This window comes from Schistocerca gregaria, chromosome 5, assembly GCF_023897955.1.
Source record: "Schistocerca gregaria isolate iqSchGreg1 chromosome 5, iqSchGreg1.2, whole genome shotgun sequence".
Classification (NCBI taxonomy): Eukaryota; Metazoa; Arthropoda; class Insecta; order Orthoptera; family Acrididae; genus Schistocerca; species Schistocerca gregaria.
Genome location: NC_064924.1, coordinates 589,493,557 through 589,521,132, shown reverse-complemented (window position 1 = coordinate 589,521,132; position 27,576 = coordinate 589,493,557). Strand labels below are relative to the sequence as shown.

Below are 27,576 nucleotides of genomic sequence, written 5' to 3'. Positions count from 1 at the left end.
AGGAAAACTGATGAGCTACTTGATTGAGAAGTAGCGGCTCTGGTCTCGGAAACTGACGAACTGCCGGCAAAGCTGTGTGCTGAGCACACGCCGCTCCACACCAGCATCGAGTGACCCCTATGGACTGAGAATGACACGGCGGCCGGTCGGTACCGTTGAGCCTTCTTGACCTGTTCGGAAGAAGTTTAGTTTAGTTTTATAATTGTATACAAATGCGTTGAGACATTGATGTTAGTAGATCTTGATGTAACTCTCTTGGAGAATCTAATTTCTGGGGTTTGATTCATATGCATTCCCTGTTCAAATAAAGATTGATTGGAGTTTTTGAACTATAGGATAAGTTAGTTTATCTGATTCACAAACTTTAGGGTCAACTCCTCACGATTCTGTGCATTGTCAAATTGTCGCTTCGTTTGAAATTTCGTTATCTAACGTCTTCCAATTCTGTAAAACTGTTTAAGCTATTCAGCCATCCTCTGCTTGCCTCAAGTCACTGCGATCTACTTTGCGGAATGTGATGCGCATAACGTAGTGGCTCACTATCAAACATGTCCTGTAAATTGTATCAAACGTTTTTCAAACTCGTAAACACCAGTTCTGTATCAAGTGCGCCTTGTCCTCCCTTGAACACCCATAATTTTGCTTATGCACTACACTGACATATATCAGTAGACTTATATGTTACTAATACACTCCTGGAAATTGAATATAAGAACACCGTGAATTCATTGTCCCAGGAAGGGGAAACTTTATTGACACATTCCTGGGGTCAGATACATGACATGATCACACTGACAGAACCACAGGCACATACACACAGGCAACAGAGCACGCACAATGTCGGCACTAGTACAGTGTATATCCTCCTTTCGCAGCAATGCAGGCTGCTATTCTCCCATGGAGACGATCGTAGAGATGCTGGATGTAGTCCTGTGGAACGGCTTGCCATGCCATTTCCACCTGGCGCCTCAGTTGGACCAGCGTTCGTGCTGGACGTGCAGACCGCGTGAGACGACGCTTCATCCAGTCCCAAACATGCTCAATGGGGGACAGATCCGGAGATCTTGAGGGCCAGGGTAGTTGACTTACACCTTCTAGAGAACGTTGGGTGGCACGGGATACATGCGGACGTGCATTGTCCTGTTGGGACACCAAGTTCCCTTGCCGGTCTAGGAATGGTAGAACGATGGTTTCGAAGACGGTTTGGAGGTACCGTGCATTATTCAGTGTCCCCTCGACGATCACCAGAGGTGTACGGCCAGTGTAGGAGATCGCTCCCCACACCATGATGCCGGGTGTTGGCCCTGTGTACCTCGGTCATATGCAGTCCTGATTGTGGCGCTCACCTGAACGGCGCCAAACACGCATATGACCATAATTGGCACCAAGGCAGAAGCGACTCTCATCGCTGAAGACAACACGTCACCATTCGTCCCTCCATTCACGCCTGTCCCGACACCACTGGAGGCGGGCTGCACGATGTTGGGGCGTGAGCGGAAGACGGCCTAACGGTGTGCGGGACCGTAGCCCAGCTTCATGGAGACGGTTGCGAATGGTCCTCGCCGACACCCCAGGAGCAACAGTGTCCCTAATTTGTTGGGAAGTGGCGGTGCGGTCCCCTACGGCACTGTGTAGGATCCTACGGTCTTGGCGTGCATCCGTGCGTCGCTGCGGTCTTGTCCCAGGTCGACGGGCACGTGCACCTTCCGCCGAGCCACTGGCGACAACATCGATGTACTGTGGAGACCTCACGCCCCACGTGTTGAGCAATTCGGCGGTACGTCCACCCGGCCTCCCGCATGCCCACTATACGCCCTCGCTCAAAGTCCGCCAGCTGCACATACGGTTCACGTCCACGCTGTCGCGGCATGCTACCAGTGTTAATGACTGCGATGGAGCTCCGTATGCCACGGCAAACTGGCTGACACTGACGGCGGCGGTGCTCAAATGTTGCGCAGCTAGCGCCATTCGACGGCCAACACCGCGGTTCCTGGTGTGTCCGCTGTGCCGTGCGTGTGATCATTGCTTGTACAGCCCTCTCGCAGTGTCCGGAGCAAGTATGGTGGGTCTGACACACCGGTGTCAATGTGTTCTTTTTTCCATTTCCAGGAGTGTATTTCTAAATATACTGCAGAGGATCTTCAATGTACGTAGTTATGTTTATTGCCCACTCCTTGGCCAACGATTTTCCTTTAGTACGGTTCACTGGAAACTACATTTGTGGGCCCCTGTCCGACAAAGATTATGAACTACGTGGATCGACACCTGTTTCATTATCTCTTTCACTTATTAATCTCGTCTCGTCATCAGTGTATTCTTCACGTACATTATCCGCACAGCCGAGCTCCTTGCACTGACTCAACTTGCAGAAAGGCTAATGTTTCATCTGCCACTTCTTTCTCACTCTGTGAGATTCCTTGGGTTTCTTCCATACGAACTGTCAACTTCGGTAACTATTGTTGTAAATATATTGCAGTATATTCTGTGTTTATAGCTGCCATTACCCTGCTTTGTATCAACACCACTTGCTCTGTACCATTGTTGTGAGTTACTTGTCGACTGCGCAGTTCATCTATGGTCCAAAGCCTCGTACAGTACTAACCATTAGATAATTTCAATCCCGCTCACTGTTGCCATTAGCAGCCAACATTGCGGTTTTATGGAAGACAGTGTGTGGGGCCGCAAGCATCACTGGCCTTCTGCGACCTCACACCCAAGTGGTCAATTGTCAGGCAACTAGTAAGCACATATTCTACAATTAATGGAGTCTCAATTTCCTTCCCGACCAAAATGTTTCAGTCCCATATGATTTCTAGATTATTATTTCCTTTCTCATACTGTGTTGCTAGTCAAAACCCTTATATACTCGTATCTTCATCTTCTGGTTGTGATGTGGGCATGCGTACCTGAATTATTCACGTTGGCGGAAGTACGTTATCGCTTCTATTAAAAACAAACCTTCCTCTGAATCGTTCAACGTAATACAATGCCCATTATACTGCCATTATGATACTTTCCATTGCTGTTGATAATGCGCTACATTCGCCTGACTGGAAAGCCTAAACTTGTTTCCATTTCACTTCACAAACTCTCACTGTGTTTTGTTTCACCCTTTGCCTATACCTAAGAACCGAAATTGTAAATAAAGTAATCAGTCGTTAGCCGACGCTGAGACTGGCCGCGCCATTACAGCTCCTGTTAGAGCAGGCACTGCTTTTTGCGGGGGACTGTTGCTCGGCCCTGGGCTGGCTGGCTGTTTTTACGAGGCGCGCAGTTTCCCTCATCCCGGAGTGGCCGCCCCTCTTGCAGACTCCACCCTCTCTGCTAAGGCCGAGAGGTGGCCTGAATCCTAAGCAGGGATGCCAAGTCCATGACTCATTCGCAGCGGTTGAAAGCTCGTTTGCTCCAGATTCTTTCTTCTAGCAAGCAATAAATCTGTTGCTCGCGTTGACAGTGATTCAACAAAAAATCCGATAACGGGAATTCATAATGTCACCTGGTCTCTAAATCTCAAAGTGACTTTAGATTTTGCTGAAATCATTTGTATCGATTGAGACCATTTATTACCTCGAAAATCTTCTATAGCAAATAAAATCAGAATGCATAGTGATATTCAGTAAATATCGCGCTACATCACGTCACTGCTCATTGATTCCCCGAAGAAGAATATGAATTGTCGATGTTCTTTATTACATATATATTAACTACTGAGTTTTTATCTAGTTTTTGTGTTAATTATTGTCTGATTATTTATCCCCAGTGAAAACCCTTGCATAAGGAAGAACCTGAAGTTTGTATTTACTGGCCAATTATATTTCTTAGCGTTCCCTGTGCAATTATTTTGGAAACTAGAGAATTCTCCCGACTGAACTGTAACTATTGATGATGCCAGATGGTTAAGGAGTGAAATATCCCAAATAATTGTATATGCAAAGAATATGTAACATAGCTACAGCCAATACTGCCTATGTTCACCTGTTAAACTAGAGTCCATAAGCAACCTGAGTTATCAGTAAAAGGAATCTAACCTGCATGACACTAAGTGCTTATTGTATGAGTGTCAGTTTCACTGTCATTTAAGCCTCCAACAGACCTGTACTTGAAAAACTTAAAAGTAACATTTGGATAAGTTATCAGACTGCGTCTTTGAACAATAATTTACAAATGATGCAGAATCTGACTTGCGAAACGGAATTTAATCTCTAACAGAGTACATGACATGTTGTTGTGTATCAGTGTGTCTGTTTTGACCCTAAGTCTTTTAGATAATTTTCTTTTTCGACGTGGTTTACATAAATGCGCAGCAGCATGCAGTAGCAGCGGCTAGAGCTTACTGTTACTGATAAAGAATTTAATAAAAAGGAGTTTGCTTGGGGTCCTGTTAACTACTAAGCAACCTTTGAGCAGGTATTTCATTAATTAAGTCTATTTAAAACTTCAGAATCGTTATAAACAAGGATTGATAATGACAAAGACAAATAAAATATGGTTCAATAATGTTTGAATGCCATATTAATAAAATATTTCAATTTAAAAGTTACATTAACATTTAGTAAAAACAGCATATTATTTAGATGTGGAGAAAAATTATTGTTATTTGGAGACTAAGGAGGCAAACTCGGATTGACAATCTCCATCCTAAAATTGTAATCGCGTTTGTGCTATGGTTGCTAATTTTACCTTTGAATTCCATCTTCAATCGTAGTTAAGCCATATAAATCCCTCCTGACTACATAATTGAAATCAGGCCTTGAGAGTGGTATGATCTACCATCACCGAAGTGAGGGTAGGTTGGAATGTCTTCTGTCTTCGAGATCTCGACCGACACTACTCTCCCACTCTCGCAGACAGACCTCGTCTCACAACAATGCTTAGAATAACGCTCCCGTTTTCCGCCCTCAGGTTATTACTATCGATATCTGAATGCTTGAACAATACAAAGAATAGCGTTACGTTGGACATTGTTTTCGATGTAATGGAGAGTTATAACACAATCCTCACGTGATGTGTGTGTGTCATATGCGCAAATGGATAAATTTCAATCATTGTGCGAAATAGATATCTTGTAAGTATTTCAGAAACATCATATTTATACCATCATGAGTAGCTGATAAGTGATTGTTTATTCCAGTTGAATCAAAACCGCTGCAACTGTGGTCAGTCCTTTATTGAAGGCAGGACCGGTTTCGTAACTTAAATTACTTCATTGTTAAACTTTATTTTTGTTGCTACTCTTGCAACAGCCTTCTTGAAATTCAGATACTTATAAAATGCACTTTTCGCCGAGCCTGGCAGTCTTTAACATAAAATTATTGGACGGGCGTCCAAACTTCCCCAATGTGAATGAAACGTGCTGTGGGTGCTGCAAATACCTCATTAAAGGCACGACCGGTTTCACAATTGAAATTTTATCATTATGTGTAAATATTTGATTGAACCTAATGTTGTTTATTCATAGCCGGTATTTCATTAAACCTTATGTTTTTATAATAATTTTCGCGTGTACAGGCGGAACCCGTAGACATTCTGTCTCGATATTTCAGCTCAGAAACGTATCGCCATCTTCAGATTATTAGAAAACTACTGTAGAGCCCAGGTACATTTACGGTATTTATGCCGAATGTCGAGCATGTGAAATGTGCTATTGTCTTTCGGCGTGTGAGATCAAGTTGTGAGTGCTGCCATCGGTGTTGGAAGTGGGAGGTGATCTACTCATTAATTGTCCAATGACCCCTTCAGTTCTGCTGTGACTGGATAATTTCAGTTACAGAATTTCAGTTTTTATCCAGAGGAAAGCCGTTCTCATGATTTGCAAAATTATCGGCAAGCTGTATTTCCACTGATTCTTTGACTACTGAATACCAAAATTTGAAATCTGAAGCAACATTTTTGTCCCGTGAGACTGCAGCGTTTTGCTACTGCTGATTTCAACCGTTGCCGAAGACGGATGTGTCTTTCTGTTCTGTACAACGCTCCTGGGCAGTTCGCATTGGCCGATATATGCAACAACAATTTAGTAAACGGCCGGTTTCTTATCTTCAACGAATTAAACCAGGGCCAACTTCTTCTCTCGTGGAGGGAAGGTAACCCAGACTTTTTTCCTAAGTAATTTTCCTATTTTAGGAAACACATTCCCGGGATTCGGAAGGAACACAGTAGATTTACAGTCGTTATCAGTGTCCTCTGTGCGTTGCTTCTTGTTATTATAGCTGTGCGTGGCCTTCCATATTTGCAATGAACTGTAGCCATTCTCTGTAAAACTTTTTCCCAAGGTTTCTAATTCTGCACGGAGGTTTTCACTGTCGGATATTACGTGCCCTAGGTGTATTAAGGAACTGAGAACAGCGGCGGTTTGTAAGAGTGGATGGCAGCTAGACGTCTGGAGGGATCTGTGTGCGATCGTTTTCTGTACGTTGAATGCCCCAATGAGCAACCTTTCTCATGGCGTCATAGCATCTCTAGAAAGGTAAAAATCCCATCTTTCTCCATCATAAAATTAATTTTCTCACACAATGAGTTTAACTGTTAAAGGGATTTCTTCAGTTCTTGTCTGCAATTGGGCTAACCAATAAAATTACATAAGACCAGAAAACCATGGCCATTAAAAGGGCTTTCTCCTCAAAGTTACCCATAAAATGTTTAGCCGCCACAGGTGAAAAATGTCTCCTCATGGCGACGCCGTCTGTTTGTTCACAGAACTCGTTATTGGATAAGTAGGTTGATAAGAGAGTATGTTCAAATAAGGCCGCCAGGTCGGGGCTGAGTAAGTTACCAATAAGATGTAACGTTTTCATTCAAGGCACTTTGACCAAAATAAGATCACATCAAAGCTATCTAGTAAATTGAAGACGAAAAGCTTCGCTGTCTTCAAGCGACTGACAAAATCCACAGAATTACATACATTTTGACAACACTTACTCGTACACGGCTGTAGTAGAGATGCCTAATTTTTAGCAGTAAAATAGGTAGAGACACAAATATTACTCACTATTAATCGTAGTGGGACGCCTCCGTTGTGACTCGTGGGAATACCGTATAGTCCCGGTGGTACTGCACCGTACCGTCCCAACTTCATCCCAACTTGTTTAGTTAGAGAACTATTGTTCAGATGAGTAGTAGTTTCTCGTGACATACGACGTGTTGAGTCCTTTTAGATTGTGCGGTAAGTGGTTGCCAAGAGGCCGAGACTACACAATGCAGTACTACCAAGACTATTTAGTTTTCCCAAGATTGACAAGGATGGTGTCCCACTACTATTAATAGTGCGTAATATTGGTGCCTCGACCTATTCTATTGCTAAAATATGGACTTTCTATTCAAGTTCTATATGGGTAAGTGCTGGATTTTGTCAATCGGTTGAAGACAGCTAGGCTTAGCAATTCGGATTTACTACTCAACTTCGATGTGGTCTTACTTTTTACCAGTGCCTTTAATTACATGGTTGCCCAAACTTGTAATTCACACGAATAGTTGGAAGCTGGCTGCAGTATGTGACAGTGTTGATATTTTTTAGAATTGACAGCAGTGATGTATGATGGATTTTATCTTATTTGGATGTCATGTAAGACGGGCTAAATGTATTGTGCTAAGTATAATGTATAAGTGAGCAATTTTTGAAAATGGCTATTATCATGGATTTTTAGTTGTCTTTTAGAAATGTAATAAATGTAAACAAAAAAAACATTACTCTGATACCATAAGTTTAGGTTTGTATATATCAGCATCACCAGAAAAAAATATTACTTCTTTCTCAAGTTGCTTCACATTCGGGAATAAAACTTTTGTCCAGAAAGTGTAGAATTGAGTTCCTTGACATCCCTATATGAGCACGAAACTTTTGGGCTTTAGACTAACCGTTTCGGTCAGTGAAGACCACATTAAGCTATGTCTCAAAATATGTACTAATGTAATGAAGCCATAGTTACACTAAAACTTTTAAAAACAAAACTGACGACGGTCATCGCTGACACAAACTTATAGCCTGAGACCCAAAAATTTCGTAATTATACACAGAAATAAAAAGAATATATTCCAATGATGTTGCTGTCTACGACCTTGAATTTAGAATGGTTCAAATGGCTCTGAGCACTATGAGACCTAACGTCTGAGGTAATCAGTCCCCTAGAACTTAGAACTACGTAAACGTAACTAACCAAAGGACATCGCACTCATTCATGGCCGAGGCAGGATTCGAATCTGCGACCGTAGCGGTTGCGCGGTTCCAGACTGAAGCGCCAAGAACCACTCGGCCACTGCGGCCGGCATACAATAATGTGAAGCGCCAAGAAGGGAGAAGGAAACGAAATGAAAATTTTTAGGGCTGGAGGGCACGCTACATTATTTCAGTTATTACCACACTGAGTAAAATTTCCATAGAACATAGGGGTTATGCGATCCCTTATCAGCAAGATCTTTCACACACTCTTGCCTAGATGCGTGCACTCATACCCCAGGAATGAGTGTCACGCGGCCATTGTGTCGTCTCCTTACGCTAGTGGGCCCACCACTGTTGTAAGTCGTGAAATTCCGTCCCCCTGTGGACTTTAGACAGCGGCTGACAATATAAGTAATGTAAATGGAACACCACAGCTGTATTTTCAAAGTGTTTTCTGTTCATATGACTAGTTTCTACGCAAAATTTGCGTTATCTTCAGGTGCTATACAGTTGCAACCTGATACTTAAAATGAATAAAAATAAATGAAAGTAAAAGTACACAGCAGATAAACGTCTCAGAGTAATCATACGTGTGGTCATTGGCTTTTGTGAAAATGCTGGAAACTACTATTGGCTTATTTTAAAACTGTGACGGTCTACAACAATGTAGTCTCCAACAACTGTGGCTTTTGAAAAGGCTAAATATTAAATCTTGTCAAACTGAAACATATGCAATGATAGACCACAAACATGAAACTTAGAAGTTAGTGGAAGTGGCGTACGGTACGAAAACATGAGCAAGGCACTCAGTTGGTGTGGGCAAACCGCAAGCAAAGTATAAACCCGTAACATTATACGTAAATATGAGCTATGGGGTAGACGACCGGCAAGCAAAAAATGTTTGTGTAAAAGATACATAAGGAGCTAAGAATAAATTATGCTAATTAATGCACATTTCAAGATCAAATGTGGGTACGTCGAAAATAGAAACCATAAAGGACAAAATGAGCCCATGTCTATGGTATACAAATCGAAATGGCAAAGCCAAATGAAGAAAAAACTGGGATGCAAAATGTGCCTAACAGTATTTAAGCGAAACATGAGAAAATTATTGTATCACGTTTAATGCAAAATCGTCAAAATCTGATAAACTCTAAGCAAATACATAGCACATAAACCTCTGCATCAGCGGCAACATTAAAGTAACAGCGGAAAATACAATAAAAAGAAACATTCAAGACCACGATAGTTTATGCTACATATAATTATTTGACCGGGTAAAGAACAAACTAACCTTCTATCTTAAAGTAGAATTTTAACAGAGAATAACACGTACAACCATTCCTCCATAACACATATGAATACACTTCCATATTCGTAAAGGAAAGGAACTCACATGCCAGTGTTCACCTAATCCAGAAAACACGGTCACGAAAATGTAATTAAGAAGATGGGGGTAGGTGGATGGATTAAGGTAGTTATTAAGATCACTGTTATAATGAAACAAATAAACCAAAAGAGCAGCACATCCAAGAATCTGTGTTAAAAGTACTTGTAATTTCAACATCAAAAGAATAGAGCCAATATGACTCTAAACAGAAGACCATATTCTCCTCCCAATCTTGTGAACTCTTCCTACACTTTTTTCTCCTTCGTTTCTCAGTATAGTTTTCTTATTGGTTTCATGAGGGTCTAGGTCTAAATTTCGTTTCTTTTTCCTTGTGATTACCTGTATGTAAATGTCCATACCACCAGCACATATAATGCTACTACCACCTTTTTGAAATTATGTTTTTGTTGCACACATTTGCACATTTATAAATAAGGCGTTCCTCCATGTGGAACTTCCCAAAGTATTTTGTTCTGTTACCATCTACATCTTTCTTGTATAATATGCTGTAACACATAAGATTGATCAGTTTTGTCTCTGCCATCTGTGGTAAGAGTTAAATGCGTTACCGGATAGTGTTCCATACTTGGCTCCCAGTTTTGATCAAACATTGGTTATGGGCAGACACATACAGAGGTATACGCCTCCCTAGTACCACAGGAGGTACGTAGGTTGTGTGATTATTCAACCAATTTTAGGAAGAATGATTTTTATTAAATGTAGATTAGATAGAAATACATGGTTTTTGGATATATTTGTTTTACTTCCCTTACAAATCAGGAGCCTTTGCTTCAATATTTATGGAATATTTCGTCAGGTCTTGGAGGAACATAAACATATTGATAACTTGAATACAACGTATTAATGTCCCACAATAATATTTATTAGTTCGTTATAAACCGGTTTTCTGCTTCTTAAGGCATCGTCAGAAAACTTAATGCTGAACATGAAGAATTCATATTTGTACAAAGAATGATGTACAAAAATATGTCACGTTTGTTGGCTGCATCGATTCTAAACACAAGCTTGACGTAATATCTAAGGAGACACTGAACAAATAAATCTAACGTTGCAGTATATTCAAATATTAAAATGGTGGGAGTGTACAAAACAGCAATATTCTACAATATTCTACCAGTGAGTAATTGTACAGGTTACCATTTCATATAGACAAACTGGTGAATGTGATGAACAGACAGAATAAAGGGAGAAAGATATTTATGGAATGTGGCTATGGAACAGTTATGACAAGCTTATTAGGTAATGGTGAGAGGAATAATAACTGTCTGCTATTTTAATAAAGGTGAGCAATGAAACTGTGTTCGGTCGTTAAGGAACAGGTTAGGATTTTTTGATTGGTGTCTGTTAAGCACAGAATTTCAAGTAATATTAGTTTTCCATTTTTAGTTCCTTTATTAGTTATTGAAAACGTAGTGCACATGGCACCTGAGATTCCAGAATTCACAATTATTTACAGATCTTTTACATGATTATTTTTCCTGCAGGTCGTCTACCACAAACGTCATATTGATGTATAATGTTACGCGTTTATATATGATTGCAGTTTACCTGCAGCACGTGGGTCGCTTGCTACCGTTTTCCGTACCGTAAGCCACTTCCACCAACCTTGACGTTTCATGTTTCTTGTCCAATACTGTATGATCAAGTTCGATATTTTGCCTTTTCAGTATTTACAATTGTTGCAAGTTACATTGTTGTATACCACCATTGTTATAAAATAAGCTAAGTTACCTCAGAAGGTTCCACCTTTTTCCGCATTATCATGTATTCATGTTAAATTACTTTAATCGATTTTATGTATCAGGTGTCCATAAAAACAGAAGTTATATATGCAAAGTGTTCCCATGTATAGATGTGTTCACTCATACGGCACATTCGTTGTATTTTGTTCCTTTAATGACGTTACAACAATTGTGGTATACTACATTTTACATCAGTTAAGTTATGAAGTACAGGCTTTACAACTACATAAGTTGGTTTTTGGATAATCTGGTCATGAAGATGTTGCAAAGGCAGCATTGAAACCTGTCGACTGGATAATACGTACTTCGAAAATACGGTTGTGGTGTTCCATTTACTTTACTGCTGCAAATGACCCTTGACATCTTGGTTACTGGCACTTCGGCAGAGATGACGTCTACGCTGCTCCCATACACTGGTGACAGGTCTGAGGGTCTAGGTGACGCGGAAGTATGGCTTCGAAAGTACCTCAACCCCACCCAGACGCTTTACAGAAACACATACCAAGAGTGCACAAGAATTGCCTAGTTGAAAAGTAGCTCTCCCATACTGTCGTATAAGAGGTAACACTTAAATACGCAGTATGTCCGCAGCGTACCGTTGTGCCAGAGTTTCTTCAATCACTTCTAACCTTTACCTGATGTCATACCTGACGGTTGCCCACACCATGAAGCCAGGCATAATAGTGTGCCTCTGCAAAAATGGGAAGAACGGGACCTCCCCCCGGGTCGTGGCCATGCTCGCCGATAATGTTCACCTGGAGTGGTGCAGAACCAAACGACTACTTAACATAATACTATTCAGCTCAGCAGTACTCGATGCTTCCCGGACACCACATCACTCCAAAAGCACCCGTTCTACACGTCTTTGTGGCCGAGCGGTTCTAGGCGTTACAGTCTGGAAACTCGCGTTCGCTACGGTCGCAGGTTCGAATCCTGCCTCGGGCATGGGTGTATGTGATGCCCTTAGGTTAGTTAGGTTTAAATAGTTCTACGTTCTAGGGGACTTATGACCTCAGAAGTTAAGTCCGATAGTGCTCCGAGCCATTTGAACCATTTTCTACAGGTCCTCTACCAGTGGTATGTGACGACACCGACAGCTACAGGGTCTGTCAGTTGTTCTCAGATGGCGGGCACAGACGTGATGGGGTATCAAAGTACTTGGTGCGTCGAACGGCGATCGTATCTTTGTGATGATCCGATGGGGTAGACCAGAACCGTGACGGGGATGATGCCTGCTCTGACGTTAACAATTCATTCGAACATCGGGCCACTATCACATCAGATTGCCTCACAAATCTAAATAATACATGATCCGCAACCAGAAAAATAGAGACCCAACAGGATGCCACTTTGAAATCGCTTCAGATGCTGATTACACTGTCTCACTGAAGTATGGGTCTTCTTTGTGTTCTTCACAGTGATCACTCAAAATCTGAAGTGGTGCATGGACCTTATGTAGCCAACAAGGTATGCTAATCCCACCGCATTTGGAGAAAACTAATGCACTCTGATGACCATTATACCTGTCGCAGAGGACTGCAACTCTATAATCATTTACATACCCAGTGATGGTGTGTACATGTATGAAGGTACACTGAGATAGTACCATGTCTTCTGGGCGCTTCACTTTATTTGTCCCACCGTGTTTTCTGAATGACAGAAAATTCACATATAACAAGTTGCAAATATCGTGGACGGTAAATACCCTCAACAAGTTATCTATCAATCACGCTGCGGTGACGGCGGCAAATCATTCGCAAGGGAATCCGACAATCACACTAACCAGACGTCTACACCATTTTTGACACTACAATGTCTCGGTTACATGCTGGGGGAGTTCGAATCACATATTTACATTCTGTGAACGATCGCTATTAAATCGCCTGAAGCATGAGCGACAATTGACACCGCCGGCAGAATGGTGGGTGAGAATCGAATTTGAGACGTACCTTGGAAGTTTGCTCTTTTGATACTTTGTTGAGCACTAGTTAGCACCCGCTCGTACTTGGTGTTTATCTGCAGGCACTTACCGACGAGCTTCAGCTCCACGAAGAGACTGCTGGGCGGGTGTGTTGACACCTGGCACTCATACAGGCCAGCGTCGCTAGGCTCCGAGAAGCGCACGTGCAGGGCCCAGTCCTGTGAAACACGTCAGCCTCATAAGGAACGCTGTAAGGAAAGCAGTTGTAGGCTAATAAAAGATATTTGGCATTCTTTATTGGTGTACTCCAAGTCACGAAAATTCTAATACTGAATCCGAAATTAAACAAAGGGATTAAAGAAATTAGATGGCAGTGGTCACTAATTTCTATCAGTGGGGCAAGTTGAAAACTTCTGCCCTGACTGGTATCCGAACCTCGGCCTCTTACTAAATTGGCAGATATTCCGGACACAGTGATTAGCTCAGCTGTATGGACTATCTTAGCATGCTTCCTGGCATATCAAAATCCACTGCTTATATCACACATTACTTATGTAGTACCATTGCTCATTAGGCTCATAATCCACTTCATTTTAATTGTGGGTGTGCAAGTTTGTGTATGGTATGTATATAAACATAGTTGAGAAACAGCTTGTGACAAGAGGCATGCTAGGACAGTCCGTGCATTGAGATGACCACTATGCTTGGATGGAGTTGTATGCAACACACCTGTCTAGTAAGCAGGAAAACTGGGTTCGAATACCACTCCAGTACAAATTTTCATCTTGCCCCATGATATAAATCTATGTTCAATAACAGTGTCTTTAAGTCATCTTTGTTTAGATTCATTGTGACTGGAGGATCAATAAGGCATTTACTGTTGCACACATGTTCAAAAGAATCGACAACACATTTATAGAACGTCAAATTGTTAACTGTTCCACTCTGACAATACTAAGATAAAATAACGATTGCTTTTTAACTATTTCGGCGAATATTCGCTTCAAACTATACTTTAGTATATTCTCTAATATTCTTCCAGTGAAGATATCTTTCAAGAATGGCCATTCAGGTTCTTCTGAAAAAAATAGCATATGAAATTTCCCTCAGTTTCTTCATTTACTCACATCGTATTTAGATGCATGAATAAGTGGATTGGTTATAAAGAGAATCCTAGTCTAAAATCTACAGTTTTCTAATTGCTAAAGTTTAATCCGTTATGCTAATCAATGATGAAAAGTTTATCTTGTGACCTTCCTATGCAAACTTATTGGGCATATTCAATAAAGAGAATCATACCTACATTTCGGAAAGCAGTTACTAATACCTTTCCGTTAGACATAAATATCTCCATCTTCATCGGTGTTGCTTCCGTTCACTTCGTTGTCAACCGTTTAATGCTGCGTGTAAAAATAATAAAACAATAACTCGAACGAAACAGCAAACCAGCGCACCAAATAATTTGTGAATGTTTGCCGCTAGTTTAGGCATGGCTGCGATGTTTATTTAGCATTTTAATACATCTGATATAAGGGGAATATTGTCTATCTTACGCAAAGCTGTCATAGAATAGTTCTTAAAGCAAAATATTACCATACTTTGTCATCTGGTACTCGTGTGATGTCAACTATTTGATACATTGTTGATCATCTTCCAATCAGTAATGAATGATGCATTTTGTCGATGTTTTCGTGTGTCATTGCTGCTTTGCTATTTCTTGTACTTCATTAGCGTGATATAACATCGTTTTTCCATATGGCAAACCTATTGTTTATCTGTTGAAAGAAGTCGATCCCTTATAAACTTCACAGACCATGTAAATAATGAGTGATGAATATGTCTAGTTTGTGGGGCGCTCAACTGCTCGCTCATCAGCGCCCATACAAATTCCTAATCTGTTCACAGGCCAGTCTAGCAAGTTTCATGAAAAATGAGGACAACACAAACACACAGTCCCCGGACAGAGAAAATCCCCAATCCGACAGGAAATCGAATCACCTGATCCAGAGGTAGGAACGCTAGCCACTAGACCAAGAAATCAATCATTTGAAGTCATACTGTAGAGTATATCTCTCAGAATGAGAGTATACACAACACATTGCTTGCGCTTGATGTACCTAATATATGCTATACGTACAAATATCAAGAAAACAAAACTGAAGTGTTAACAGCATTATCTCTGTTTCGGAGTTTACTTTCTTTTTGTACTACAGTTGATAACAATTTTGATAAGATTAAAACCATGAACGATATCAAGATTTTCACACTGACATGTGTAAGGATGTAACATCTGACAATGGCTTACAGGCCCAAACAAGCCCGTATCGAAATCAATAAATGTTTTAATTAAGACATAACGGTTACGACACCTGTAGAATCGTAATTTAAACAGTGAACATATCTCTCATAGTGTCGTTTCTGGAAAGATTGTGAACCAAGCTGGCATTATTTTAAAGATGGACTGAGAGTGATATAAAAGATTGCATTTTTAATGAGAACATAGGTACACCCAGAGATCCAAGTTATTACATATTGGAATTAAGTGACGCTTAAAAATGCATCGTTGTTTATGCATACCGGTTTTGTCGTTTCCATCATGAAACACATGTCTTCATACAATTGCAATTGAAAAGATGCAACAACAAAATTGAGTAAATTAAGTTTCATAGGAGAACCATGTCGCCAAATCAGCCTAGATCATTGGAATGTAGAACTAACACCAGGAATGATTGTCAATAGTGAGCCATGCGCTAACAACCAATTGCGTTTTCAGTGGATGGCAAGACAAGTTCACATAAGTCCGGACCACAGCAGATTAACGCACATAATAGCACAAAGTATCTCATCAGTACAAACTAAATTTTTCAAACAGTATTATTTTCAGTGGCAATTAAGGATATATCTTCTCTATAGCCTTCTGCTGTGTGCATTTGAAGCTGGGGAATGAGAAGCGAGCATAACGCAGTGTAAAACAAAACTCTATCAACCAAATTTGGTCTGCTGCTTGGAGACATTTTCTGAGTGTTTTGGTACAAGAGACAAGTAATCTTTGTGGATAGTTACTGGACAATAATAAAAATATGATTTATGGGATTTTTGTGGCCTAAATAATGTTGTTCCAGTGAAAATATCTTCTCTTCAGCGAAAAAACTTTAAGGTACCACACAAATCACAGTGTAATACAACAGATTTCATACGAGACAAGCACAAAATTACAACAGGTTACAGTCCTGTCAGCGTACAGTACAATACGAAACAAAGGTCGAATTTCTGTCTTGCAGATGTTGTTCAAATTATCGATCACCATGGCTTGGCACTTTGTTCAGCGACTTACCGTCAATCGTCTTACATACTCAAGAAACGCAGAGGTTAGGCGTAGTATTTGCGCCTCTGAGACAATTCTAGCAACCAGGTCCACATGAGTATAAACCGGAGTCTCCGAAAATTCACTCACAACGTGACCCCAGAAGAAAAAGTGTTTAGAAGTCTACATCTACATCTACATCCATACACCGCAAGCGGAGGGTAGCCTGAGCACATCTATCGGTTCTCCCTTCTATTCCAGTCTCATATGGTTCGTGGAAAGAAGGATTGTCGATATGCTTCTGTGTGGGCTCTAATCTCTCTGATTTTATATACTCATGGTCTCTTCGCGAGATATACGTAGGAGGGAGCAATATACTGCTGGACTCTTCGATGAAGGTATGGTCTCGAAACTTTAACAAAAGCCAATACGGAGCTACTGAGCGTCTCTCCTGCTGAGTCTTCCACTGGAGTTTATCTGTCATCTCCGTAACGCTTTCGCGATTACTACATGATCGTATAACGAAGCGCGCTGTTCTCCGTGGGACCTTCTCTTTCTCTTCTATCATCCCTATCTGGTACGGATCCCACACTGCTGAGCAAAATTCAAGCAGTGGCCGAACAAGCGTATTGTAACCTACTTCCTTTGTTTTCGGATTGCATTTCCTTAGGATTCTTCCAATGCATCTCAGTCTGGCATCAGCTTTACCGACGATCAACTTTATATGATCATTCCATTTTAAATCACTCCTAATGCGTACTCCCAGATAATTTATGGAATTAACTGCCTCCAGTTGCTGACCTGCTACTTTGTAGCCAAATGAAAAGGGATCTATCTTTCTATGTATTCGCAGCACTTTACACTTGTCTACATTGAGATTGAATTGTCATTCCCTGCACCATGCGACAATTTTCCATTGTTAGAACCTCTCGATACACCAGGGTATCATCTTAAAAAGGCTCAGTGAACTTCCAATGTCATTCACAAGGTTATTTATGTACATTGTGAATATGACTCTCCGCTGCGGCACACCTGAAATCACTCTTCCTTCGGAAGACTTCTCTCCATTGACAATGACATGCTGCGTTCTGTTATCTAGGAACTCTTCAATCCAATCACGGAATTGGTCTGATAGTCCATATGCCCTTACATTGTTCATTAAACGACTGTGGGGAACTGTATCGAACGCCTTGCGGAAGTCAAGAAACATGGCATCTACCTGTGAACCCGTCGCTATGGCCCTGTGAGTCTCGTGCACGAATAGCGTGAGCTGGGTTTCACATGACCGTCTTTTTCGAAACCCATGTTGATTGCTACACAGTAGATTTCTAGTCTCCAGATAAGTCATTTTACTCGAACATAATACGTGTTCCCTAATTCTACAACTGATCGACGTTAGAGATATAGGTCTAATAACCGAACTGGCATGGAATAAGAACTCTCCACACAGTCCGCTATTGCTCGATCAGTAGAACGGGTATCACTGTCGTCAACAGAAAATGTTTCTAACTACTTTGTTTCCAGGCAAGACACTCAGTTGATACAGTTGATTTTTCACTGTTAAGGAGATATTGTCAGTAGAACAGATACAGAGACAAATGGCACTAAGGAACAACCACCGGACTTTGGTCGGTGGAGTCTCGGATCTTCGGTATACCAAAGAGGGTAATATCTATTTATGAATTTGATACGGATGGCATTCGGGTATGGAGTTAATCCTGCTGACTTAATGATGCGTGCCTTCTAGTGTAACTTATTAAAGTTGTGGCAGTTTTCATATACCCAGATTTGGAACACACACTGAAGTGCTAAAGAAATTGGTTTAGGCATGGGTATTCAAAGACAGATATGTAAACAAGTAGAATACGCCGCTGCGTTCGACAACACCTATATAAGACAACAACCGTTTGGCGCAGTTGTTACATCGGTCACTGCTGCTTAAATAGCAGGTTGTCAAGGTTTAAGTGAATTGGAACGTGGTGTTACACGGGGAGCACGAGCTATGGGACACAGCATCTCCGAGGCAGCGTTGAAGTTGGGATTTTCCCGTGCGACCGTTTCACGAGTGTACCGTGAATGTCAGGAATCCGGTAAAACATCCAATATCCAACATCGCTGCGGCCGAAAAAAGATCCTGCAAGAACAGGACGAACGATGATTGAAGGGAATCGTTCGACGTGACAGAATTGCAACCCTTCCTCAAATAGCTGCAGATTTGAATGCTGCGTCTTCAACAAGTGTCATCGTGCGAACCTATTCAATGAAACATCATCAATATGGGCTTTCGAAGGCGGGGGCCCACTCGTATACCCTTGATGACTGCACGACACAAAGCGTTAGGGCTCGCCTGAGCCAGTCAAAACCGAAATTGGACTATTGATGACTGGAAACACGTTGATTGGTCGGACGATTCTCATTTGAATTTGTATAGAGCGGATGGACGTGTACGGGTACGGAGAAAACCTCAGGAATCCATGGACCCTGCATCTCAGCAGGGGAATGTTCAAGCTGGTGGAGGCTCTGCAGTGGTATGGGGCGTGTGTAGTTGGAGTCATATGCGAACCCTGTTACCACTAGATACGACTTTGACAGGAACACGTACGTATGCATCCTGTCTGATTACCTCAAATCATTCATGTCCTTTGCGCATTCCGACAGACGAGCAAATCCAGCACAACAATGCGACAACCCAAACGTCCAGAATTGCAACAGAGTGTTTCCAGGAATACGTTTCTAAGTTTAAACACTTCCGCTACCTACCAAACTCCACAGACGTGAATATTATTGTGGACATCCAGAATATCTTGCAACGTGCTGTTCAGAGCTGCTCTCCGTGGTACTCTTAGGGATTTAGGGTGAGCCCGCTGGGTTTATGGTGTCAGTTCCCTGCAGCACTACTTCAGACATTAGTCGAGTGCATGCCATGTCGTGCTGGAGCACTTCTGCGTGCTCGTGGTGGCCCTACACGATATCAGGCAGACTTATCAGTTTTCTTGACTCTTCAGTGTATATCAGCTCACAAAAGAAAGGAAACAAACAGCTCGTTTTTCTAAAATACTGCAAAATGAAACGGTCGGTGCTGTCTCTTTGGCTCGTTGTTGCTGAGTGTCTCAGCATTGCGGCATAGGACCGGCAGGGAATCAGTCATGACCAGACGCCTTGCGTCGTAAACTGAATAGGTGACTACACAGCACGAAGAGTATCTCATTTTTAAAAATCATATTAGCATAAGTAAACAATGGTTGCTACTGCAAAGATTTATTTTTTTCTGTACGGAATATTATCTCTGGCGTGTAAAGAGCTGTGTGTCAATAAACAATCTCAAAAGATTTCATCTGGCATGTGGTTCAGCTGTATGCGCCAAGTAATTACGCACGGTCTCCTTTAGCAGAAACGTAGGGGCTCCCGCTCTTTTAATTAAAACGGCGGGCGCTGGGTAAACCGTGTGCATGACACAGATGGCCATCTTAACGAGGCAGTGAGCAAGCAGCGCCACCCAGCTCCTTCCCTGAAAAGAGCGCGACTGTCTCCTTCTTTTGGAAGAATGATCCGCTTAACAGGATAATCTGCGGATGTATAATCTGCTTTAAAAGCTCAACTTGGAGTGTGCGGTTAGCATGCGGAGGTCTGCTAAACAGAGGAAATCAAATATATTTGTCTTCAGTCAACTGGGCCAATTAGCAGCTTAAGAGAATATTTTTCCAAGTTTCATAACATGCTGCTGCTTTGAATTGATGGGGTATTTTATATTAGTGCTGTATTCTTAGTTCATGTACGGAACTATATGTATTTACATCCAGGTGAGGACCACAAACTACAGCTACAATGAGCGAGTCCATTGGTAAGATTCACTTGTTTGAAATGGTGCGTCTTACAGCACAAGATGAAGGTCGTTGCTCCTGAATAGTACTGATAAGGCACACAGTAGCAGTCATATGCAAACTGAAGCGTCGAACGAAAATTTGTACCCAGGCTGGGATTCTACCCTGGGTCTGCGTCTTACTAGGCGGATCAGCCAATCACTACGCCACCCTCACACAGTGCCTTTGCACGGACGACCTAGCACGCCTCCTTCCTCAATCCAAATTCATTTTTACGCCTCAGCCCTCTCAACTCAAACATCGTTGCAGATGCTCTCCACCTCAATTTGGATAGCATCTTACTTTGAAAGAAACGGGACGTATTGGCTTATGTCAGGGCTAGGAACTTTAATCAAACGAAACTATAGTGTTCCAATGTGAACGGGAGTTGGGATTGGGGAGGGAGGCGTGCTAGGGTTGTCAGTGCAGATGTGAAAAGTCACAGTCTCAGGGTGGTTTGTCGTTAGCCGATCTGTCTGGTGAGCAGAAGATCTGGGTTTGAATCCAGGTCGTGGTACAAAGTCCCACCCGTCGCTTTAGTCTGCATGTATATAGTATTATAACCATTGATGACTGACAGTTGACTGCTACTGAATGCCATATAGCTGTTATATGTGAACAGTGAATGAATAAAGTGGAACTATAGCTGAGAAAATATTGTGCCTAAAAGTCAAGGTAAGAGAGATTCTATGACAACATTCACTTGTAACTCAGCAATCATCAATCAAAGGCAGAAAGGATTGCAAGGTATGTTGAACAGATTAAAGAATTATGGATGACGAGGGGGCCTGAAAGGAAAGCTGCGAAGCGTTTTTGGTATAAGATGCAGAAGTTTGACTAACAAGAAATGAACAAATACTCTGAAGAATTACCAGGAAACGAAATATGTGGAGATCAATAGCTAGAGGTAGGGACATGATGATTCCACTAATAATAAGGGTTCAGAAATGGGGAACGAGAACTAAAGGAAAGGACAGGATGGTTCCACTTTTAAAAATTCATCAGTTAATTCATGTGATACTACGAAGAACCTTTGCAGATAAGAAGTGTATGGAAGATAAATAATACGTATATTCAACATTACAGAAGAGATAGCCCGTAACTTCTTCGTAGAGGTAAAAGAATAGGCACGGGAGTGGAAATGGTGTCGCACTGCTTCAGATCAGTCAGAAGACTGAATATAAGAAAAAGGTCTCGATCTTGCACTTGCACCAACCTAGGCAGACTGTATTTGATTGTGCTACAGTGTCTTTAACAGAATGTTGCTGAGGCGACGTTTCCTAACTTCATTCCCAGCGTTTGTACTAAATTCTCGCAACAGTGGATCTGAGCGCTGATCACGCCCAACCCACCGTACTGAAACGGTCACCTTCAACAGGCGCTGAAGACAGATAACAATATCATGTAACAGATCCATATTCGATAAAATGTGTGACCTTACGGATGTCTGACCACCTTACAAAGAGGGAGATGCTCACAATTAATGCGAAGTAGAACTGTTAGATGCATCAGTTGGGAAGACTCATTGTCCTAATGGAAACAGGAAAACAAGAGGAGATGCCTCTCTGTGATGGTCGAAACTGTTATAAGGACATGTGAAACTGTTCCTCGTGAGAATTAATGTTCAAGTGTGTGCGAATTGCTAAAGGACCAAACTGCTGATGTCATCGGTCCCTAGACTTACACATTACTTAAACAAACTTAAACTAACTTATGCTAAGATCAACACACACACTCATGTCGAACGAGGACTCGAAGCTCCGGCGGGAGGGGCCGTGCAATCCGTGACATGGCGTCCTAAACCGCGTAGTCACACCTCGTGGCCTCGTGAGAAGAAACACAGGTTGATGCCCACGGGATATCCAGCCTCACCCTTCTACCCACCCATTTAATCAGAAACAGGGACAACAGCGGACGTACTCAGTGCATGACTCATTCGCCGCTATCATCATCTGCTACGTGCCGGGATGCTCAGAGAGTACGGAAAGATCAAAATTACGGAAGATAGCGATTCTGTTAAATGGAACTCAGTGTGATATGTCTTATCCGACTTTTTAGTTACACGCTGCTCTTTTCTCAAACATGCTAGCCAAGGACCTAACGTACATAAAACTACCCTTCAGTTCTCCTTCTTCAGTTTTGCTTAGTCCCACTGACTGATTATTAGCAGTGTAGAATGGACGTACTCACTCAGAACATTTATTCCAGATTGTTCTGCAATACCACTGTGGGTACGTAACAGTATGGGGGTGTCGAACTCGGAAGCGTAAGCTTGGTCTATACATCCTGTCGGCGAAGTCAGTTGTCTACCCACCCAACAGACCCAAAACAGAGTAGTAGCAATGTACCATAAACCATACGCCCCCTAATGTGTAAAATAGTGGATATATATATATATATATATATATATATATATATATATATATATATATATATATATATATATATATCCCCATGAACCATGGACCTTGCCGTTGGTGGGGAGGCTTGCGTGCCTCAGTGATACAGGTGCAACCACTACGGAGGGGTATCTGTTGAGAGGCCAGACAAATGTGTGGTTCCTGAAGAGGGGCAGCAGCCATTTCAGTAGTTGCAGGGGCAACAGTCTCGATGATTGATCTGGCCTTGCAACATTAACCAAAATGGCCTTGCTGTGCTAGTACTGCGAACGGCTGAAAGCAAGGGGAAACTACAGCCGTAATTCTTTCCGAGGACATGCAGCTTTACTGTATGATTAAATGATGATGGCGTCCTCTTGGGTAAAATATTCCGGAGGTAAAATAGTCCCCCATTCGGATCTCCGGGCGGGGACTACTCAAGAGGATGTCGTTATCAGGAGAGAGAAAACTGGCGTTCTACGGATCGGAGTGTGGAATGTCAGATCCCTTAATCGGGCAGGTAGGTTAGAAAATTTAAAAAGGGAAATGGATAGGTTAAAGTTAGATATAGTGGGAATTAGTGAAGTTCGGTGGCAGGAGGAACAAGACTTCGGGTCAGGTGACTACAGGGTTATAAACACAAAATGAAATAGCAGTAAAGCAGGAGTAGGTTTAATAATGAATAGGAAAATAGGAGTGCGGGTAAGCTACTACAAACAGCATAGTGAACGCATTATTGTGGCCAAGATAGACACGAAACCCATGCCTACTACAGTAGTACAAGTTTATACGCCAACTAGCTCTGCAGATGACGAAGAAATTGAAGAAATGTACAATGAAATAAAAGAAATTATTCAGATAGTGAAGGGAGACGAAAATTTAATAGTAATGGGTGACTCGAATTCGTGTGTAGGAAAAGGGAGAGAAGGAAACATAGTAGGTGAATATGGATTGGGGCTAAGAAATGAAAGAGGAAGAAGCCTAGTAGAATTTTGCACAGAGCCAACTCAATCATAGCTAACACTTGGTTTAAGAATCATGAAAGAAGGTTGTATACATGGAAGAACCCTGGAGATAATAAAAGGTATCAGATAGATTATATAATGGTAAGACAGAGATTTAGGAATCAGGTTTTAAGTTGTAAGACATTTCCAGGGGCAGATGTGGACTCTGACCACAATCTATTGGTTATGAACTGTAGATTAATACTGAAGAAACTGCAAAAATGTGGGAAATTAAGGAGATGGGACCTGGATAAACTGAAAGAACCAGAGGTTGTACAGAGTTTCAAGGAGAGCATAAGGGAACAATTGACAGGAATAGGGGAAAGAAATGCAGTAGAAGAAAAATGGGTAGCTCTGAGGGATGAAGTAATGAAGGCAGCAGAGGATAAAGTAGGTAAAAAGACGAGGGCTGCTAGAAATCCTTGGGTAACAGAAGAAATATTGAATCACAACAACAACAAAAATTATTAAAGTAGAGTAATGCAAATTTCATATTACGTGTCTGTAAGAAACATATGTAAGCGATTAACACTGCAAGAGCACCGGTCAATGGAAACGAGAGATAAACCGTTACTAGTGAAATGCTGGAAAATTAATAACACGTGTAGCCACCACAATGTGAATGCAAACATGCAAACGTGTATTCATTATGTTGTTCAGGTGCCGGATGTCACCTTGTGTCACAGTGTTCCATGTCATTTACACTTGATGGTCATTACCCCGCAGGCTTAATGCTGTTTGTGGACGACGCTGCTGTCGTCGTCCAACATTTCCCCTATGTGCTCGATTGGAGACAGATCTGGTGATCACGCAGGCCAAGACAATATTTTGATTCTCGGTACAGCATTTCGGACTGCAACAACGATGTCAACGAGCGTTATCCTGTTGGGAAACATGCCCTGCAGAGCTATTCGTGAATGGCAGCTGATCAGATTGAATTACCAGATGGACGTACATATGTGCTGTCAGGATGCGTCGGATAGTTGCGAGAGTGATCCTGCCGTCATAAGAAATCACTCCCTAGGCAGCAGCTACAGGTGCAGGGCCAATGTGTCTAGCACGCAGATAACAAACACACTGCCATCACAGAAACCGAGATAGAATCACCGTTCATCAGAGAACACTACAGAAATCCTGCTCGCCTATGAGCTCTCTCATGACACCATCTAAGTACCATTTGTGGTGGCTTGGGGTTAGGGGAATGCACGATGCAGGACTTCTTGTTCGGAGTAGAGGAACACAGTAGTCAGTCGCAATTGAGTTAGTTTTTATGATGGTTGTAAATCTAGATTTCGGCTATAAATAGCCTTATTCAGCGTATTTTTGCTACAATTCAACAAACTCATGGCAGTTCATGTCACCATATGTTCTTACTGACGTACAGGCAGAAGGTCTTGTGCAAAGCGGTTGGTGATGGAATCAAAGACGATTTGAAATAGTTAGTTCTGGCTTTTGTGATGGAAAATGCTGCTCAAATGGCTTCTGCAAGTGCAGCACGACGCACCAGAGCCATTGGCGAGACATGATGGTCTTCCCTCTCGGTAATGCCACGTGATCATTAGAAGACCTGTGTTCTTGCGACCGTACATTCTCGCCACAACCACTGCCACCAACCATGTACAGTCGTTATACATCTGCCTCCAGTATCGCAGAAGGTACATCCGATTTCACGTAGCCCTATTACACAACCTCGCTCTAATCTGATTTGCAGCCTCATAGTGGTGTTATTAGCACCGCCCTTGTGTGACTAGCATGATACTGGAATAAACATCATCCTTCAGAAGTCGAATGTGGCCTATAAACTATCGCTGCGTCCCACAGCTCCTTCTTGAATTTGCGATTTCTTCCCGTCACTGTATATGCCATATACACATAAAAATTTCTTGCATCGCCTCAGTTCCGACAGTTCCGGAATATGTACAGAAAATTGGAGATAACATAAACAACATTTCCGCCATTTTTATTGCTCATCAAATCCACACACTGCATATTGTACCACCATACAGCGAGACATTCAGAGGTGGTGGTCGAGTACCGATCGAGTACCTCTGATACCCAGTACCACGACCTCTTCCTTTGATGCATACATGTATTCGTCGTGGCATACTGTCCACTGGTTCATCAAGCCACTCTTGGTCCAAATTGTACAACTCGTCAATGGCGATTACGCGAGGATCCCTCAGAGTGGTTGATGTGTCCCGTTGTCTATAAATCTATCCCAGGCATGTTTGGTAGGGTTCATGTGTGGAGAACATGCTGGTCGCTGTAGTCGAGTTACCCTGAAGGAAGTCTTTTCCAAGTTGTGCACGAAGGGGGTGCGAATTGTCGTCCACAATGACAGATGCCTCGCCAATATGCTGCCGATATAGTTGCACTATCGATAGGAGGATGGCATTCACGTATCGTACAGCCGTTACGGCGCCTTCTGTGAACACTAGTGGCGTACGTCGGCCCCACATAATATCATCGCAGAACAGCGGGGGACCTCCATCTTGCTGCATTCGTTGGACAGTGTGTCTAAGGCGTTCAGCCTGACCGATTTGCCACCAAACACGTCTCCGACGACTGCCTTGTTGAGGCCATATGCGACACTCATCGGTGAAGAGAACGTGATGCCAAATCTGAGCGGTACATTCAGCATGCTGTTGGGCCCATCTGAACAACGCTGCATGGTTTCGTGATTGCAAAGATGGACCTCACCATCGACATCGGAAGGGAAGATGCGCATCATGCAGCGTATTGAGCGTAGTTTGAGTCGTAAGATGACGTCCTGAGTCTGCACGAAAAGCATGATTCAATATGGTGGCGTTGCTGTCAGGGTTTCTTTGAGCCATAATTCGTAGGTATCGGTCATCCACTGCTTCAGCAGTCCTAGAGCGGGCTGAGCGAAACATGTCCTCGACAGTTCCTGTCTCTCTGTGTCTCATCCGTGTCCGAACAACATCGCTTTGGTTCACTCCGAGATACTTTTGCTCTTCCATTGTTGGAAGCACTTCCTGGCACGAGTATCAATGGGGACGCGATCGAACTACCGTACTAACGTTCTGCTCATAATTGAACAGCATGCAGGCGTGACCGAGAGGTTATAGGCGCTTCAGTCAGGAACCGCGCTGCTGCTACGGTCGCATCCTGCCTCGGGCATTGATATTTGTGATGTTCATAGGTTAGTTAGGTTTAAGTAGTTCTACGTCTAGGGGACTGCTGACCTCTGATGTTAAATCCCATAGAGCTTAGAGTCATTTGAACCATTGTTGAACAGACAACACAAGCCGTGTACCTCCTTCCTGATGGAACGACGAAATGATCGGCTGTCGGACCCCTCCGTCTAATAGGCGTTTCTCATGCATGGTTGTATACATCTTTGGGCGGGTTTAATGACATGTCTGAACAGTCAAAGGGATTGTGTTGTGTCTGTGATACAATATTCACAGTGAACGTCTATTTTCAGGAGTTCTGGAAACCGGGGTTTATTTAAAATAATATTCAAATTTTAACATAAATATTGTATATGCTATTCTATTAATGCTGCTAAATATGTACCAGGTTTATCTGTGGGAAAGATCGAAACCCGTTATAGTATTCCCATTACCCATTGTGTATAGGCTTTTGGGGAATGGGTTGTGAACAGCAGTTGAGTCGCATAGTGAGGTTGAAAAAGCAAATTTTGGCGCCATACTATGTGAATTGTTGCAGATAATAGACGTTTAAAAATTCTGATACTTTACTTCATTAATAATTTGGAGGATCACCCATTTTGCTCTATTATTCCATCAGTTAATTTCCCGGCACTAGAAAGCAACA

The 27,576-nt window shown here is 42.2% G+C and overlaps 1 protein-coding gene across 1 annotated transcript in view; it reads right to left on the bottom strand.

Annotated features, from left to right (window-relative positions):
• The window catches only part of LOC126273417 (uncharacterized), a 234,972-nt gene that overhangs the window by 41,055 nt on the left and 166,341 nt on the right, over positions 1–27,576 (bottom strand). The window contains exon 4 of the mRNA XM_049976969.1: positions 13,339–13,447. Within this exon, the coding sequence (XP_049832926.1) occupies positions 13,339–13,447 (109 nt within the window). The remainder of the gene's footprint in view (positions 1–13,338; positions 13,448–27,576) is intronic.